The following is a 19,716-nucleotide window of genomic DNA, read 5'->3' as shown; positions in this document are numbered from 1 at the left end:
TAACTCAGGATCAGTAATGTAATGTATGTACACAGTGACTGTACCAGCAGAATAGTGAGTGCAGCTCTGGGGTATAATACAGGATGTAACTCAGGATCAGTAATGTAATGTATGTACACAGTGACTGTACCAGCAGAATAGTGACTGCAGCTCTGGAGTATAATACAGGATGTAACTCAGGATCAGTAATGTAATGTATGTACACAGTGACTGTACCAGCAGAAGAGTGAGTGCAGCTCTGGAGTATAATACAGGATGTAACTCAGGATCAGTAATGTAATGTATGTGCACAGTGACTGCACCAGCAGAATAGTGAGTGCAGCTCTGGAGTATAATTCAGTATGTAACTCAGGATCAGTAATGTAATGTATGTACACAGTGACTCCACCAGCAGAATAGTGAGTGCAGCTCTGGAGTATAATACAGGAGGTAACTCCGGATCAGTAATGTAATGTATGTACACAGTGACTCCACCAGCAGAATAGTGAGTGCAGCTCTGGAGTATAATACAGGAGGTAACTCCGGATCAGTAATGTAATGTATGTACACAGTGACTCCACCAGCAGAATAGTGAGTGCAGCTCTGGAGTATAATACAGGAGGTAACTCAGGATCAGTACTGTAATGTATGTACACCCAGCAGAACAGTGAGTGCAGCTCTGGAGTAAGAGGAGGATAAGTAATGGCTGTGTGGTCTGTGGATTATATCAGCTGTATATTAGTGTAGATAGTTGAGGTTGTATGTTAATGAGATGCCTCGGTCTGTTGTGTACTGACCCCGCAGATCACTCTGCCCCTTCGTGTGTTCTGTGTGCTGAGCCCCCCGCTGTGAGCGCCGCTGACTTTTCAATCTCTAATCGGATTCATGAGATTTAACAACCTTCTTGATTCAGAGTAGATGTATAATCCGGAGCCGGTGATGTGGACGCCTTCCAGCTTGTGGAGACATTGCGGCGGCTCTGGGCTTTGTAGTTTGGGCCCTGAGTCGCCGGGTGGTGCTGGGAGCCGGCGGTTCGGAGTCATCGCTGCTCTCAGGACTTTCCAGGACTGTTGGTCGGTTCCTTGCAGTGACCTCAGGGTTGTGTTCCCGCAGGTGAAGCTGGTCAGCATCGACGCGGCAGAGATCGCAGACGGGAACTCCTCGCTGGTCCTCGGCCTCATCTGGAACATCATCTTGTTTCTGCAGGTAGATCGGAGGCGTCACCTCCACCCACAACATCCAGAAGGTTTTAGAACAGACGTTCTGCAATCCCATAAGAAACTCTTTTCAGGATCTCTGCTTGCTGTTAATAAATTGTGACTGAAAACCAGTAGAGACTTGATACTTCTCACAGCTGAGGGTTTGTTACATTTGTATCCAGTCCTGACAATCCTCTGTGAACTAATCCAAGCAGCTGCACAAACCTCTCTCCTGTCCTGATAGTTTGTTACAATGTGTCAGTGCAGGTATTACTTTGGGCGCACAGGATTGTGCAGACTGGATGCAACTGTAACAAACTCTCAGCTTTGAGAAGTCTTCCCTAGGATAGATTTATAGCCTGTGCATGTTAATAGATATGGTCCAACTCTGTGACTGCAAGCAGAGATCTTAAGATGGTGAAGAATTCAGACACAAGTTGTATTAAGAATTGCTTGGGAACAATTGTGTAGGATTTCAGGGGGTGGAGCATAAAACCAGTGGGAGAAGTCATGCTCCGCCCCCCGGACTCCAGCCGCCACACAATGTATCAGTATCCAGTCCGCGGTGTGGGCAGCACTGACGCATTTCAGACTTTCCATGTTCCTGAGTGCGGCTCGTGCCTCCATGCTTCCCACTGTGCACAGATTTTTTTGTATATTTTCTTTTTTTTTTGCTGGAATTTAACTTGAAAGTGGATTAATGAATCCAAGTCTCCCCACCCACATAAGCTGGGACCCCCACCGCAGCGGCGCCCATCTGTCAGGACTTATCCCCTTCACTCTTCCCTAAGACTTTAAGCACCATAAGAAGTGTAATTCTGCCTTAAATCACTATTTGTGACTGGCAGAGGAACGTTCCCAACAGGGCGTCCGACAGCTGCTCCTCTAATGCCCCCCGAACCCCCAACATGGCGATGTATGTAAAAGGGGAAGAAGCTCACAAGACGGTGCTGCCGCCCTCCTGACTCCGTCCCTAGTCCTGAAAGGTGCCACGTTCTGTGCCAGGATACATACCCGCCCTTGGTGTGTTGGCTCCTCTGTGGTTGTCGACCCACCGGCCATAATACAGTCAGTGACGACAAGTTGCATCCCGTCCTATAACACTGGCACAATTCTCCCCTTGAGAGGCCACAAGCCCCGGCCATGTGCCTCTACCATGTCGGCTTTGTTACATTGTATCACTCCTGCAGGAACAACCTCCACTTCTGATTCCTCCTGCAGATTAAAGAACTCACAGGAAATCTGAACCGAATGTCGTCCTCCTCCAGCCTGTCCTCCCTGCCCAGCGGGACCGAGTCCGACACCTCGCATCCCAGCACGTCCAGCGCTGACAAGAGCATGTCTGTGTCAATCAGGGATCAGCGCAGAGCCATCAAAGCTCTTCTCAACTGGGTTCAGCAAAGGACGCGGAAGTAAGAACAGAGCGATGGATGCGGTATTATTATAGAGCGCCACTGACTGCAGAGCCGCCCCCAAATCATCACACCGCACAGATAGTGCTGGTCCCAGAGATACCCCCCGAATTCTGTAATGGCCAGCGTCAGTGCCAGAGAAGTACTGGTTAAAGTGTGATTATAGTAGTTACATTCCTGTACATAGGAGCAGTATTATAGCAGTTACATTCCTGTATATAGGGGGACAGTATTATAGTAGTTATATTCTTGTACATGGGGTAGTATTATAGTAGTTATATTCTTGTACATAGGGGGCAGTATTATAGTAGTTATATTCTTGTACATAGGAGCAGTATTATAGTAGTTATATTCTTGTACATAGGAGCAGTATTATAGTAGTTATATTCTTGTACATAGAGGCAGTATTATAGTAGTTATATTCTTGTACATAGGGGCAGTATTATAGTAGTTATATTCTTGTACATAGAGAGCAGTATTATAGTAGTTATATTCTTGTACATAGAGAGCAGTATTATAGCAGTTACATTCCTGTATATAGGGGGACAGTATTATAGTAGTTATATTCTTGTACATGGGGCAGTATTATAGTAGTTATATTCTTGTACATAGGAGCAATATTATAGTAGTTATATTCTTGTACATATGAGCAGTATTATAGTAGTTATATTCTTGTACATAGGAGCAGTATTATAGTAGTTATATTCTTGTACATAGGGGCAGTATTATAGTAGTTATATTCTTGTACATAGGAGCAGTATTATAATAGATATATTCTTGTACATAGGAGCAGTATTATAGTAGTTATATTCTTGTACATAGAGGCAGTATTATAGTAGTTATATTCTTGTACATAGGGAGCAGTATTATAGTAGTTATATTCTTGTACATAGGGGCAGTATTATAGTAGTTATATTCTTGTACATAGGAGCAGTATTATAGTAGTTATATTCTTGTACATAGGGAGCAGTATTATAGTAGTTATATTCTTGTACATAGGAGCAGTATTATAGTAGTTATATTCTTGTACATAGGAGCAGTATTATAGTAGATATATTCTTGTACATAGAGGCAGTATTATAGTAGTTATATTCTTGTACATAGGGGCAGTATTATAGTAGTTATATTCTTGTACATAGGGGGCAGTATTATAGTAGTTATATTCTTGTACATAGGGGGCAGTATTATAGTAGTTATATTCTTGTACATAGGAGCAGTATTATAGTAGTTATATTCTTGTACATAGGAGCAGTATTATAGTAGTTATATTCTTGTACATAGGAGCAGTATTATACTAGTTATATTCTTGTACATAGAGGCAGTATTATAGTAGTTATATTCTTGTACATAGGGGCAGTATTATAGTAGTTATATTCTTGTACATAGGAGCAGTATTATAGTAGATATATTCTTGTACATAGGAGCAGTATTATAGTAGTTATATTCTTGTACATAGAGGCAGTATTATAGTAGTTATATTCTTGTACATAGGGGCAGTATTATAGTAGTTATATTCTTGTACATAGGGGGCAGTATTATAGTAGTTATATTCTTGTACATAGGGGGCAGTATTATAGTAGTTATATTCTTGTACATAGGAGCAGTATTATAGTAGTTATATTCTTGTACATAGGAGCAGTATTATAGTAGTTATATTCTTGTACATAGGAGCAGTATTATACTAGTTATATTCTTGTACATAGGAGCAGTATTATAGTAGTTATATTCTTGTACATAGAGGCAGTATTATAGTAGTTATATTCTTGTACATAGGGGCAGTATTATAGTAGTTATATTCTTGTACATAGGGGGCAGTATTATAGAAGTTATATTCTTGTACATAGGGGGCAGTATTATAGTAGTTATATTCTTGTACATAGGAGCAGTATTATACTAGTTATATTCTTGTACATAGGAGCAGTATTATAGTAGTTATATTCTTGTACATAGAGGCAGTATTATAGTAGTTATATTCTTGTACATAGGGGGCAGTATTATAGTAGTTATATTCTTGTACATAGGGGGCAGTATTATAGAAGTTATATTCTTGTACATAGGGGGCAGTATTATAGTAGTTATATTCTTGTACATAGGAGCAGTATTATACTAGTTATATTCTTGTACATAGGAGCAGTATTATACTAGTTATATTCTTGTACATAGGAGCAGTATTATAGTAGTTATATTCTTGTACATAGGAGTAGTATTATAGTAGTTATATTCTTGTATATAGGAGCAGTATTATAGTAGTTATATTCTTGTATATAGGGGCAGTATTATAGTAGTTATATTCTTGTATATAGGAGCAGTATTATAGTAGTTATATTCTTGTACATAGGGGCAGTATTATAGTAGTTATATTCTTGTACATAGGGGGCAGTATTATAGTAGTTATATTCTTGTACATAGGGAGCAGTATTATAGTAGTTATATTCTTGTACATAGGGGGCAGTATTATAGTAGTTATATTCTTGTACATAGGGGGCAGTATTATAGTAGTTATATTCCTGTACATAGGAGCAGTATTATAGTAGTTATATTCTTGTATATAGGAGCAGTATTATAGTAGTTATATTCTTGTACATAGGGGGCAGTATTATAGTAGTTATATTCTTGTACATAGGGGGCAGTATTATAGTAGTTATATTCCTGTACATAGGAGCAGTATTATAGTAGTTATATTCTTGTATATAGAAGCAGTATTATAGTAGTTATATTCTTGTACATAGGGGGCAGTATTATAGTTGTTATATTCTTGTATATAGGAGCAGTATTATAGTAGTTATATTCTTGTATATAGGGGCAGTATTATAGTAGTTATATTCTTGTACATAGGGGGCAGTATTATAGTAGTTATATTCTTGTACATAGGGAGCAGTATTATAGTAGTTATATTCTTGTACATAGGGGGCAGTATTATAGTAGTTATATTCTTGTACATAGGGGGCAGTATTATAGTAGTTATATTCTTGTATATGGGAGGCAGTATTATAGCAGTTACATTCCTGTATATAGGGGGACAGTATTATAGTAGTTATATTCTTGTACATAGGAGCAGTATTATAGTAGTTATATTCTTGTACATAGTGGGCAGTATTATAGTAGTTATATTCTTGTATATGGGAGGCAGTATTATAGTAGTTACATTCCTGTATATAGGGGGACAGTATTATAGTAGTTATATTCTTGTACATAGGAGCAGTATTATAGTAGTTATATTCTTGTACATAGTGGGCAGTATTATAGTAGTTATATTCTTGTACATAGGGGCAGTATTATAGTAGTTATATTCTTGTATATAGCAGCAGTATTATAGTAGTTATATTCTTGTACATAGGAGCAGTATTATAGTAGTTATATTCTTGTACATAGGAGCAGTATTATAGTAGTTATATTCTTGTACATAGGAGCAGTATTATAGTAGTTATATTCTTGTACATAGGAGCAGTATTATAGTAGTTATATTTTTGTACATAGGGGCAGTATTATAGTAGTTATATTCTTGTACATAGGAGCAGTATTATAGTAGTTATATTCTTGTACATAGGGGCAGTATTATAGTAGTTATATTCTTGTACATAGGGTCAGTATTATAGCAGTTATATTCTTGTACATAGGGGCAGTATTATAGTAGTTATATTCTTGTACATAGGGGGCAGTATTATAGTAGTTATATTCTTGTACATAGGAGGCAGTATTATAGTAGTTATATTCTTGTACATAGGGGGCAGTATTATAGTAGTTATATTCTTGTACATAGGGAGCAGTATTATAGTAGTTATATTCTTGTACATAGGGAGCAGTATTATAGTAGTTATATTCTTGTACATAGGAGCAGTATTATAGTAGTTATATTCTTGTACATAGGAGCAGTATTATAGTAGTTATATTCTTGTACATAGGGGCAGTATTATAGTAGTTATATTCTTGTACATAGGGGGCAGTATTATAGTAGTTATATTCTTGTATACAGGGGCAGTATTATAGTAGTTATATTCTTGTGTATAGGAGGCAGTATTATAGTAGTTATATTCTTGTATATAGGAGCAGTATTATAGTAGTTATATTCTTGTATATAGGAGCAGTATTATAGTAGTTATATTCTTGTACATAGGGAGCAGTATTATAGTAGTTATATTCTTGTACATAGGAGCAGTATTATAGTAGTTATATTCTTGTACATAGGAGCAGTATTATAGTAGTTATATTCTTGTACATAGGGGCAGTATTATAGTAGTTATATTCTTGTACATAGGGGGCAGTATTATAGTAGTTATATTCTTGTACATAGGGGCAGTATTATAGTAGTTATATTCTTGTACATAGGGGGCAGTATTATAGTAGTTATATTCTTGTACATAGGAGCAGTATTATAGTAGTTATATTCTTGTACATAGGGGGCAGTATTATAGAAGTTATATTCTTGTACATAGGGGCAGTATTATAGTAGTTATATTCTTGTACACAGGAGCAGTATTATAGCAGTTATATTCTTGTACATAGGGGCAGTATTATAGTAGTTATATTCTTGTACATAGGGTCAGTATTATAGCAGTTATATTCTTGTACATAGGGAGCAGTATTATAGTAGTTATATTCTTGTACATAGAGGCAGTATTATAGTAGTTATATTCTTGTACATAGGAGCAGTATTATAGTAGTTATATTCTTGTATATAGGGGGCAGTATTATAGTAGTTATATTCTTGTACATAGGAGCAGTATTATAGTAGTTATATTCTTGTACATAGGGACAGTATTATAGTAGTTATATTCTTGTACATAGGGAGCAGTATTATAGTAGTTATATTCTTGTACATAGGGGGCAGTATTATAGTAGATATATTCTTGTACATAGGGGGCAGTATTATAGTAGTTATATTCTTGTACATAGGGGACAGTATTATAGTAGTTATATTCTTGTACATAGGGGGCAGTATTATAGTAGATATATTCTTGTACATAGGGGACAGTATTATAGCAGTTATATTCTTGTACATAGGGAGCAGTATTATAGTAGTTATATTCTTGTACATAGAGGCAGTATTATAGTAGTTATATTCTTGTACATAGGAGCAGTATTATAGTAGTTATATTCTTGTATATAGGGGGCAGTATTATAGTAGTTATATTCTTGTACATAGGAGCAGTATTATAGTAGTTATATTCTTGTACATAGGGACAGTATTATAGAAGTTATATTCTTGTACATAGGGACAGTATTATAGTAGTTATATTCTTGTACATAGGGGGCAGTATTATAGTAGATATATTCTTGTACATAGGGGGCAGTATTATAGTAGTTATATTCTTGTACATAGGGGACAGTATTATAGTAGTTATATTCTTGTACATAGGAGCAGTATTATAGTAGTTATATTCTTGTACATAGGAGTAGTATTATAGTAGTTACATTCTTGTACATAGGGGCAGTATTATAGTAGTTATATTCTTGTACGTAGGGGCAGTATTATAGTAGTTATATTCTTGTACATAGGGGCAGTATTATAGTAGTTATTTTTCTGTATATAGGTGCTGTATTATAGTACTTCTTTATATAAGGCAGTATTACAGTAGTTACATTGTAGATGAGTGCATATTATCTTTGCAGTAATTGGTGAGTGTAGTGGTATATCGGCAGTATAATAGATATCTTTTTCCTGCTAAAGTGACTTTTCCGCTTCCAGTCTAGAATGCTAATGAGACTTAGACAAAGGCTGGATCCTGTAATATTCACTTAGATCCTTATTTATTAAATCCTTGTGTTACTTAGTCAGTGGAACATGGCGTTCTGAGCGTTCTGCAGATTAGCGCTGTCAGCGGGCGGACACGGAATATATTAGTGTTGTAAGAATTTGCTTTAATTATATCACAAATCTTCTGCTATGAACGTAATGTTCCGTCATTATTAAATCTGATTAACCCTCCCTGTCCTGTAATAAGGTACGGGGTCGCGGTGCAGGACTTTGCCGGTAGCTGGAGAAGCGGACTCGCGTTCCTGGCCATAATTAAAGCCATAGACTCCAGGCTGGTGGACATGAAGAAAGCGTTGGACAGATCTCCCAGGGACAATCTGGAGAACGCCTTCAGCATTGCTAAGACGAGCCTCAATATTCCGCGGCTTCTGGAACCTGAGGGTAACTGCAGTAAAGTATATGGACCGTGTATTTCCAAACTTCCCATATCTTGGCCATGTCTATCTTGTAGAATCTAGACTCCCATCGATGACACATTTCTGCCATATTGTATCTTTATCAGAAGATAAAAGTCCTTTAATTATTGTACAATGTCACATTCTGCGTTTTTCTTACGTTCATTGTCCGTCACCGTTTTCAGCATCTTTTCTTTCTGACAGTGAGTGGAAACTTTTTGTTTTACTTTCCATGATCTTACAAGTTTTTAATTCTTGCAACCAAAAGTTTCCGTCTCCCGGCCAGATATGAGATTGCTGGTGATGTCCCGGTGACCCATCGATCACCTCCATGCTTTCTCTCTCTGTAGATGTGATGGTGGACTCTCCTGATGAACACTCTATAATGACCTACGTCACACAGTTTCTTGAGCACTTTCCAGAACTTGACCCGGTGAGTTTCCATCCTATTTTTAATTTGCCACAAAAAATTTGCCCTAGAATTGAACAGTCATGGAAATTTCTATAAGAAATTAACATGTCTAATGTACCACAATCCACCTTCAAAGGGGTAGTCCAGGTTTTCTTACAGAAACCGTGCCATGCCTCAACACAGGTCATGTGTGGTATTGCAGTTCAGCGCCATTCACTTCAAAGAGGCTGAGCTGCAATACCAGACACAACCTTTAGAGAGGTGTGGCGCTGTTTCTTTAAATTCTGTACAACCCCTTTAAGATCATCCACAGCTGCACTTGTGACCTGGAATATTTTGAATTCAGAATGGATTTGTCCGACTTTTTGATTGATAAGAGGGGGTTTCTCATTAGGACAATCCCTTTTACATGAACACCATAGAACGGGGTGGCATTCCAGGGACACTTAAGGAACATTATCCCAACCCTACTTGCCATCCTTTCTGGATGCCCTTCCTGGAGGACACTGAATTTGGTGCTCGAATTGAAGAGGTGAAAATATTCCTCTAAAATCGCTCCTTCTTTTTCACGCCTCGCCTCATCTATGCCCCACTATACCCCACTGGGGCTCCGACATCAGAGGCATCACCCGGCTTCATACAGAGGAACCTCGTAGAGCTCAGCTTTCCGAAACGTTTCAGGAGGCTTCAGTGGTGCTTGGGAGACTTTCCAAGTTTTCCGGAAGTCCTGGAGACTTCCACATCTTCTGAGAACCTCGAGTGTCCTGGGAGAGTTGGCATGTGTGCTGCAAATTTTACAAGTAAATTTGAAAAAAAAATTCATAAAAATTTGGCTTTTTCTCTTTGACTGTGTCTTTAGGATGATTTCTCAGCAGTAAATGATGAAGCTCCCCTGGAGATGACGTACGTACGATATAAAGATGGGCCAATGGAGGAAGAGGGTAAAATCATTACAGTGAGCAGAGCTGAGGATAACGGCTACACTGTAGAACTTCAGACAAGACCTCTTACACCTCCGGAGACTCATGACTATGCAGAAGTAGATATCCCATATGATGAGAAGCTGAATTTCGAGAAGAATCCATTCCAGGTTCCAGATGAGAAGACACAAAGTCAAGAACTAACAGCAAAGTCTGGGAAGTACAAGCTAAATACGGTCTTACAACGGGTGGACATGTCTCCAACGAGATCTGACGTATTCGTGAAAAGTCCTGTACGAGCGGACATGAAGAGTGGTGAAGGAGATCGTGGAGGTTTAGAAGGTCCGGTTGACTCCTTCACAATTTTCAATGGGAAAAATGCTCTTCATCACACGGATTCTGAAGACGATGTCCAACCCAACTCTAATTCAAGTCTTGGGGGCACCATTAATAGTGAATCATCGTCATCATTCTCATCTATTTCCGATAAGGAACCCAATGACATATTTTATCAAACAGAGGTTGACCATAGTCCACTAAAGCCGAGACTGACGTCAGAAGTAATGTCTTCTCCTAATACAAGTGAAGCTGATGACACCTACAAGTATGTCCTTCATCAACCCAAAGATAGTCCAACCGGCGATCATGCCAAGCAATTTACGGTCTTCCAAGCCTATAAAGCAAGTGACAACGATGGTCAACTCCAGTCGTCGGACGGCGAATCACAAGAAGACGACGGCACATGTCCACCAAAGATATCCATCATCCCTCATGATTTATTCTACTATCCTCACTATAGTGTTCCCATTGCTGATGTTTTACAAGCCTTCGCTGACACCTGTCCCGATAGCCTGTTGGAAAACACCTTCACTTATGAGGTTTCTTCTGAGGAGCAAGCAGGTGACAATGAGACGCTCAGTAGTGGAGTCTACTTGGACACGGAGTCCATAGGAAGTGATACTTCAGTAGAAGAGTCTCAGGAGATGATATTAGGTGCGGAGGACTCTTTACACAACGAACATTATGTAAAAACGTCTTCACAGGAGCCTTCGTTGGCCAATGGATCAGTCGCTCAAGCCAACCGGGATGTATCGAGCGGCGGGTTCATCTCCTATCCTGGCTATCACCACTCATTTCCGGTAATGGGGTTGTTTTAGGTTTGACCTTTATTAATGTTCTTGAGTGTGCTTTGACCATGGGATTTATCAGGGGCTATGTTTTCACCTCAAAAGGTAGGAAAATGGAAGGAATCAACCAATGGAAAATCCATGATTTAGGAAATGGGTCAGTGAAGCGCCTGCCCTGGTGACCTAGGAGGACATCCAAAATGAGTCTAAACTTAAGCCTAAGTCTAAACTTCAATACAAAATCAGCTAATAAGGGGTTTCTGCTGCTCTTGCCCCCCATGAGCATCCTTGGACAGCTGGCAATTCCTTCCGAACTGAGATCAGTACCAATAGGTTTCCTATACTAATCTCAGTGCCAGTTGGAAACCTATTGGTACTAATATCAGTTCGGGGGGCTTTGCCTGCCATCCATGAGTGCTCTTGGTGGAAGATGGGGCAGCAGAGTCCCTTCATCCATGATCCAGATTGGGACTCTACAATTTAGAAAGTTGGGATCAGTTTTGGGGGGTCACTATTGCTGCCCCAATCTAGATTTTGCTATGGCTCTTCCTCTATCACGGGATCTCCCTAGTATGAGTGGATCCATATTTGTAGGGTCCGTTGACTTCCATTGAAGATGTCTGATTCTGTAAGACGTAGCTTCCTCTCATCTTACGCTATCTCTTCGCTTCTGCTTGTATCTTGGTCTTCTTCCATTAGGATGATGGGACTGATAGTTCAGAGGAGGAGCGGGAATGGCTGAGAAGAGAAGGATTTGACTGTAGACAAAAGGATCTGGAGGAGGACGATGATGATTTCCTGGAGGAAGAACAGCGAGCTGACATGCAGACTGCAGAGACTGGGGAGTTCTGTCTGTCCAGGTAACATCCCATTCAGTTATCGCTTATAGTGGTTTTTTAAATGCTCTGTGCTGCTGAAACAACCAGACACAATCCACGTTGTAGCTTTCAAATAGTGCGGTCCCAGTAGTTTCTGTACATTTATTACCTGAAATACTCTGTGCTACTGGAATGACCCTCAGATGCACACTAATCTTCTGAAACACTCAGTGCTGATGGAACGATCCTGCGCCATTGCACGTGTAACTCTGAGTGTGCCATCCCATTTGCTATAAATGCTACTTTTCTGAAATACTTTGTGCTGCTGGATTGCCCCTGTACCATGCACTTTGTCAATTTTGCTGTCCCATTTGTTATGCGCATACCTCTTCTGAAATACTCTGTGCTGCTGGAATGACCCTGCACCATGCGTTTGGAAACTTTCAAGTAGAGCAATCGCAATAGTTCTGCACACATCTTATCTGAAATACTCTGTGCTCCTGGAGCGGCCCTGCACTTTGTAGCTCTCAGATCGTGACATCTCAGTAGTTCTGCGCATTATATTTCTGAAATACTCTGTGCTGCTGGAACAACTCTACACCAATCACTTTGTAAATCTCAGACAGTGTGATTGTGATAACATTTGATTTGCACACTCCTGTCCTGAAATACTCTGTGCTGCTATAACGGCCCTGCAATTTGTAGCTCTGATATCATGCCAGCCCAGTAGTTCTGCACACTCCTTTCCTGAAAGTTCTGTTCTCCATATATAAATAAAGTTTCTCTAGTGATAAAAATTTGCAACTTTTGTGTCCTAAAGTAAGAAGTTTCTCTCTTGCAGGGATGTTCAGAATGACAGGAGGGGAGACCTGAGCGCCCCGGGACAGTCAGTGAGTACAATGAGCCACCATAGCTAGGGACAGCCACATGGGGGACACGCTCAGACGTTGTATAATAACGTTGAAACTGCAACACAAGAAGGAAAAGTGCAGTGATGGAAATCACCGGATGGAGACCTCACTGAACCGCAAGAGATGGAAAATGGAAACAAAATTATCCAAATATCAGGATTTTATTTGTTCTGGAGTCTGAGCCTCGTGCAGAAATCCCGGCACCTCTGGCCTCGGCTGTTGTCACTGAGGTTATTAATGGTCGCCTGAGGAAGGATCTGCCGCTCAATGTACAAATCATCAAGATCCTCTGCCAGCAGATCCTGTGCGATCACCGAGCAATGCCGTCCCCGATGTGCTCGATGGAGACAAGTCTGGAGCCTTTGCCGCCACGGGGGACTAGTCTGGAGCCTTTGCCGCCACGGGGGACTAGTCTGGAGCCTTTGCCGCCACGGGGGACTAGTCTGGAGCCTTTGCCGCCACGGGGTACTAGTCTGGAGCCGCTGCCGCCACGGGGGACTAGTCTGGAGCCGCTGCCGCCACGGGGGACTAGTCTGGAGCCGCTGCCGCCACGGGGGACTAGTCTGGAGCCGCTGCCGCCAGGGGAGCAGATTTTAGACCACACAGGCTGCTCACAGTAGCACCAGCAACATGCGGCCTGGGGTTACCGTACAGAAACATGGCTCCTGGGACACTAGAGAAATGTCTGGACCACTGGTTCCACCAAATCAATGTAACGCCGCTGTTGCACTTTCCATGTTGAAGTGCAGATTAGATGTCAGTGAACCTGGATTAGATCACTTGGGCTTTTTACTACTATTATTGTGTCTCTGTTGTTTTGTTACAATGTAGCACCTCTTATCTTATCACCACTGTGTCATTTATTCTAAAATGCTAATAATATTAATTTCTCTTACTTTGTCAGAATTTTGGAACATATAACAATGTCCATGAAGAAGGAAACCAGCTTTTAGGATTTGGGTAAATGTCTTCCTTCTACATACAGTAATCCCCATATATCTATACAGAGCTCAGACTCCTTACACTTACATTGTGGCTGCCTTTAGCCACCACTAGGGGGAGCAGGAGAGCTTAGTGAAGACAGATCTACACTGCTCAAAAAAAATAAAGGGAACACTTAAACAACAGAATATAACGCCAAGTAAATCAAACTTCTGTGAAATCAAACTGTCCACTTTGATTGTCAATCAGTGTTGCTTCCTATTTCACATGCTGTTGTGCAAATGGAATAGACAATAGATGGAAATTATTGGCAATTATCAAGACACACTCAATAAAGGAGTGGTTCTGCAGGTGGGGACCACAGACCACATCTCAGTACCAATGCTTTCTGGCTGATGTTTTGGTCACTTTTGAATGTTGGTTGTGCTTTCACACTCGTGGTAGCATGAGACGGACTCTACAACCCACAGAAGTTGCTCAGGTAGTGCAGCTCATCCAGGATGGCACATCAATGAGAGCTGTGGCAAGAAGGTTTGCTGTGTCTGTCAGCGTAGTGTCCAGAGGCTGGAGGCGCTACCAGGAGACAGGCCAGTACACCTGGAGATGTGGAGGGGGCCGTAGGAGGGCAACAACCCAGCAGCAGGACCGCTACCTCCGCCTTTGTGCAAGGAGGAACAGGAGGAGCACTGCCAGAGCCCTGCAAAATGACCTCCAGCAGGCCACAAATGTGCATGTGTCTGCACAAACGGTTAGAAACCGACTCCATGAGGGTGGTATGAGGGCCCGACGTCCACAGATGGGGGTTGTGCTCACAGCCCAACACCTTGCAGGACGCTTGGTATTTGCCACAGAACACCAGGATTGGCAAAGTCGCCACTGGCGCCCTGCGCTCTTCACAGATGAAAGCAGGTTCACACTGAGCACATGTGACAGACGTGACAGAGTCTGGAGACGCCGTGGAGAGCGATCTGCTGCCTGCAACATCCTTCAGCATCACCGGTTTGGCAGTGGGTCAGTAATGGTGTGGGGTGGCATTTCTTTGGAGGGCCGCACAGCCCTCCATGTGCTCGCCAGCGGTAGCCTGACTGCCATTAGGTACCAAGATGAGATCCTCAGACCCCTTGTGAGACCCTATGCTGGTGCGGTTGGCCCTGGGTTCCTCCTAATGCAGGACAATGCCAGACCTCATGTGGCTGGAGTGTGTCAGCAGTTCCTGCAAGATGAAGGCATTGAAGCTATGGACTGGCTCGCCCGTTCCCCAGACCTGAATCCGACTGAGCACATCTGGGACATCATGTCTCGCTCCATCCACCAACGTCACGTTGCACCACAGACTGTCCAGGAGTTGGCGGATGCTTTAGTCCAGGTCTGGGAGGAGATCCCACATGAGACCATCCACAACCTCATCAGGAGCATGCCCAGGCATTGTAGGGAGGTCATACAGGCACGCGGAGGCCACACACAATACTCAGCCTCATCAGGAGCATGCCCAGGCGTTGTAGGGAGGTCATACAGGCACGTGGAGGCCACACACAATACTGAGCCTCATCAGGAGCATGCCCAGGCGTTATAGGGAGTACATACAGGCACGTGGAGGCCACACACAATACTGAGCCTCATCAGGAGCGTGCCCAGGCGTTGTAGGGAGGTCATACAGGCACGCGGAGGCCACACACAATACTCAGCCTCATCAGGAGCATTCCCAGGCGTTGTAGGGAGGTCATACAGGCACGTGGAGGCCACACACAATACTGAGCCTCATCAGGAGCATGCCCAGGCGTTGTAGGGAGTACATACAGGCACGTGGAGGCCACACACAATACTGAGCCTCATCAGGAGCGTGCCCAGGCGTTGTAGGGAGGTCATACAGGCACGTGGAGGCCACACACAATACTGAGCCTCATCAGGAGCGTGCCCAGGCGTTGTAGGGAGGTCATACAGGCACGAGGAGGCCACACACAATACTGAGCCTCATCAGGAGCATGCCCAGGTGTTGTAGGGAGGTCATACAGGCACGTGGAGGCCACACACAATACTGAGCCTCATCAGGAGCATGCCCAGGCGTTGTAGGGAGGTCATACAGGCACGTGGAGGCCACACACAATACTGAGCCTCATCAGGAGCGTGCCCAGGCGTTGTAGGGAGGTCATACAGGCACGTGGAGGCCACACACAATACTCAGCCTCATCAGGAGCATGCCCGGGCGTTGTAGGGAGGTCATACAGGGACGTGGAGGCCACACACAATACTCAGCCTCATCAGGAGCGTGCCCGGGCGTTGTAGGGAGGTCATACAGGCACGTGGAGGCCACACACAATACTGAGCCTCATCAGGAGCATGCCCAGGCGTTGTAGGGAGGTCATACAGGCACGTGGAGGCCACACACAATACTCAGCCTCATCAGGAGCACGTCCAGGCGTTGTAGGGAGGTCATACAGGCACGTGGAGGCCACACACAATACTCAGCCTCATCAGGAGCATGCCCAGGCGTTGTAGGGAGGTCATACAGGCACGTGGAGGCCACACACAATACTCAGCCTCATCAGGAGCATGCCCAGGCGTTGTAGGGAGGTCATACAGGCACGTGGAGGCCACACACAATACTCAGCCTCATCAGGAGCGTGCCCAGGCATTGTAGGGAGGTCATACAGGCACGTGGAGGCCACACACAATACTCAGCCTCATCAGGAGCATGCCCGGGCGTTGTAGGGAGGTCATACAGGCACGTGAAGGCCACACACAATACTCAGCCTCATCAGGAGCATGCCCGGGCGTTGTAGGGAGGACATACAGGCACGTGGAGGCCACACACAATACTCAGCCTCATCAGGAGCATGCCCAGGCGTTGTAGGGAGGTCATACAGGCACGTGGAGGCCACACACAATACTCAGCCTCATCAGGAGCATGCCCAGGCGTTGTAGGGAGGTCATACAGGCACGTGGAGGCCACACACAATACTCAGCCTCATCAGGAGCATGCCCAGGCGTTGTAGGGAGGTCATACAGGCACGTGGAGGTCACACACAATACTCAGCCTCATCAGGAGCACGTCCAGGCGTTGTAGGGAGGTCATACAGGCACGTGGAGGCCACACACAATACTCGGCCTCATCAGGAGCATGCCCAGGCGTTGTAGGGAGGTCATACAGGCACGTGGAGGCCACACACAATACTCAGCCTCATCAGGAGCATGCCCAGGCGTTGTAGGGAGGTCATACAGGCACGTGGAGGCCACACACAATACTCAGCCTCATCAGGAGCATGCCCAGGCGTTGTAGGGAGGTCATACAGGCACGTGGAGGCCACACACAATACTGAGCCTCATCAGGAGCATGCCCAGGCGTTGTAGGGAGGTCATACAGGCACGTGGAGGCCACACACAATACTCAGCCTCATCAGGAGCATGCCCAGGCGTTGTAGGGAGGTCATACAGGCACGTGGAGGCCACACACAATACTCAGCCTCATCAGGAGCATGCCCAGGCGTTGTAGGGAGGTCATACAGGCACGTGGAGGCCACACACAATACTCAGCCTCATCAGGAGCATGCCCAGGCGTTGTAGGGAGGTCATACAGGCACGTGGAGGCCACACACAATACTCAGCCTCATCAGGAGCATGCCCGGGCGTTGTAGGGAGGTCATACAGGCACGTGGAGGCCACACACAATACTCAGCCTCATCAGGAGCATGCCCGGGCGTTGTAGGGAGGTCATACAGGGACGTGGAGGCCACACACAATACTCAGCCTCATCAGGAGCGTGCCCGGGCGTTGTAGGGAGGTCATACAGGCACGTGGAGGCCACACACAATACTGAGCCTCATCAGGAGCATGCCCAGGCGTTGTAGGGAGGTCATACAGGCACGTGGAGGCCACACACAATACTCAGCCTCATCAGGAGCATGTCCAGGCGTTGTAGGGAGGTCATACAGGCACGTGGAGGCCACACACAATACTGAGCCTCATCAGGAGCGTGCCCAGGCGTTGTAGGGAGGTCATACAGGCACGTGGAGGCCACACACAATACTGAGCCTCATCAGGAGCGTGCCCAGGCGTTGTAGGGAGGTCATACAGGCACGAGGAGGCCACACACAATACTGAGCCTCATCAGGAGCATGCCCAGGTGTTGTAGGGAGGTCATACAGGCACGTGGAGGCCACACACAATACTGAGCCTCATCAGGAGCATGCCCAGGCGTTGTAGGGAGGTCATACAGGCACGTGGAGGCCACACACAATACTGAGCCTCATCAGGAGCGTGCCCAGGCGTTGTAGGGAGGTCATACAGGCACGTGGAGGCCACACACAATACTCAGCCTCATCAGGAGCATGCCCGGGCGTTGTAGGGAGGTCATACAGGGACGTGGAGGCCACACACAATACTCAGCCTCACCAGGAGCGTGCCCGGGCGTTGTAGGGAGGTCATACAGGCACGTGGAGGCCACACACAATACTGAGCCTCATCAGGAGCATGCCCAGGCGTTGTAGGGAGGTCATACAGGCACGTGGAGGCCACACACAATACTCAGCCTCATCAGGAGCATGCCCAGGCGTTGTAGGGAGGTCATACAGGCACGTGGAGGCCACACACAATACTCAGCCTCATCAGGAGCGTGCCCAGGCATTGTAGGGAGGTCATACAGGCACGTGGAGGCCACACACAATACTCAGCCTCATCAGGAGCATGCCCGGGCGTTGTAGGGAGGTCATACAGGCACGTGAAGGCCACACACAATACTCAGCCTCATCAGGAGCATGCCCGGGCGTTGTAGGGAGGACATACAGGCACGTGGAGGCCACACACAATACTCAGCCTCATCAGGAGCATGCCCAGGCGTTGTAGGGAGGTCATACAGGCACGTGGAGGCCACACACAATACTCAGCCTCATCAGGAGCATGCCCAGGCGTTGTAGGGAGGTCATACAGGCACGTGGAGGCCACACACAATACTCAGCCTCATCAGGAGCATGCCCAGGCGTTGTAGGGAGGTCATACAGGCACGTGGAGGTCACACACAATACTCAGCCTCATCAGGAGCACGTCCAGGCGTTGTAGGGAGGTCATACAGGCACGTGGAGGCCACACACAATACTCGGCCTCATCAGGAGCATGCCCAGGCGTTGTAGGGAGGTCATACAGGCACGTGGAGGCCACACACAATACTCAGCCTCATCAGGATCATGCCCAGGCATTGTAGGGAGGTCATACAGGCACGTGGAGGCCACACACAATACTCAGCCTCATCAGGAGCATGCCCAGGCGTTGTAGGGAGGTCATACAGGCACGTGGAGGCCACACACAATACTCAGCCTCATCAGGAGCATGCCCAGGCGTTGTAGGGAGGTCATACAGGCACGTGGAGGCCACACACAATACTCAGCCTCATCAGGAGCATGCCCAGGCGTTGTAGGGAGGTCATACAGGCACGTGGAGGCCACACACAATACTCAGCCTCATCAGGAGCATGCCCGGGCGTTGTAGGGAGGTCATACAGGCACGTGGAGGCCACACACAATACTCAGCCTCATCAGGAGCGTGCCCGGGCGTTGTAGGGAGGTCATACAGGGACGTGGAGGCCACACACAATACTCAGCCTCATCAGGAGCGTGCCCGGGCGTTGTAGGGAGGTCATACAGGCACGTGGAGGCCACACACAATACTGAGCCTCATCAGGAGCATGCCCAGGCGTTGTAGGGAGGTCATACAGGCACGTGGAGGCCACACACAATACTCAGCCTCATCAGGAGCATGTCCAGGCGTTGTAGGGAGGTCATACAGGCACGTGGAGGCCACACACAATACTCAGCCTCATCAGGAGCATGCCCAGGCGTTGTAGGGAGGTCATACAG

General features: G+C 45.0%; 1 protein-coding gene across 6 annotated transcripts in view; it reads left to right on the top strand.

The window, feature by feature from the left end:
- CLMN (calmin) overlaps window positions 1-19,716 on the top strand; it is a 177,303-nt gene that overhangs the window by 147,597 nt on the left and 9,990 nt on the right. For all 6 annotated transcript variants that reach the window (XM_073638334.1, XM_073638336.1, XM_073638332.1 and 3 more), the window contains exons 5-12: window positions 1,093-1,185; window positions 2,400-2,590; window positions 8,533-8,726; window positions 9,091-9,173; window positions 10,012-11,211; window positions 11,899-12,059; window positions 12,859-12,907; window positions 13,833-13,888. In XM_073638334.1, the coding sequence (XP_073494435.1) occupies window positions 1,093-1,185; window positions 2,400-2,590; window positions 8,533-8,726; window positions 9,091-9,173; window positions 10,012-11,211; window positions 11,899-12,059; window positions 12,859-12,907; window positions 13,833-13,888 (2,027 nt within the window). The remainder of the gene's footprint in view (window positions 1-1,092; window positions 1,186-2,399; window positions 2,591-8,532; window positions 8,727-9,090; window positions 9,174-10,011; window positions 11,212-11,898; window positions 12,060-12,858; window positions 12,908-13,832; window positions 13,889-19,716) is intronic.

This window comes from Phyllobates terribilis, unplaced genomic scaffold (assembly GCF_046119375.1).
Source record: "Phyllobates terribilis strain yellow unplaced genomic scaffold, ASM4611937v1 Scaffold_7__3_contigs__length_470593459, whole genome shotgun sequence".
Classification (NCBI taxonomy): domain Eukaryota; kingdom Metazoa; phylum Chordata; class Amphibia; order Anura; family Dendrobatidae; genus Phyllobates; species Phyllobates terribilis.
The sequence above is the reverse complement of the archived record's forward strand: the minus strand, read 5'-3'. Positions and strand labels throughout refer to the sequence as shown.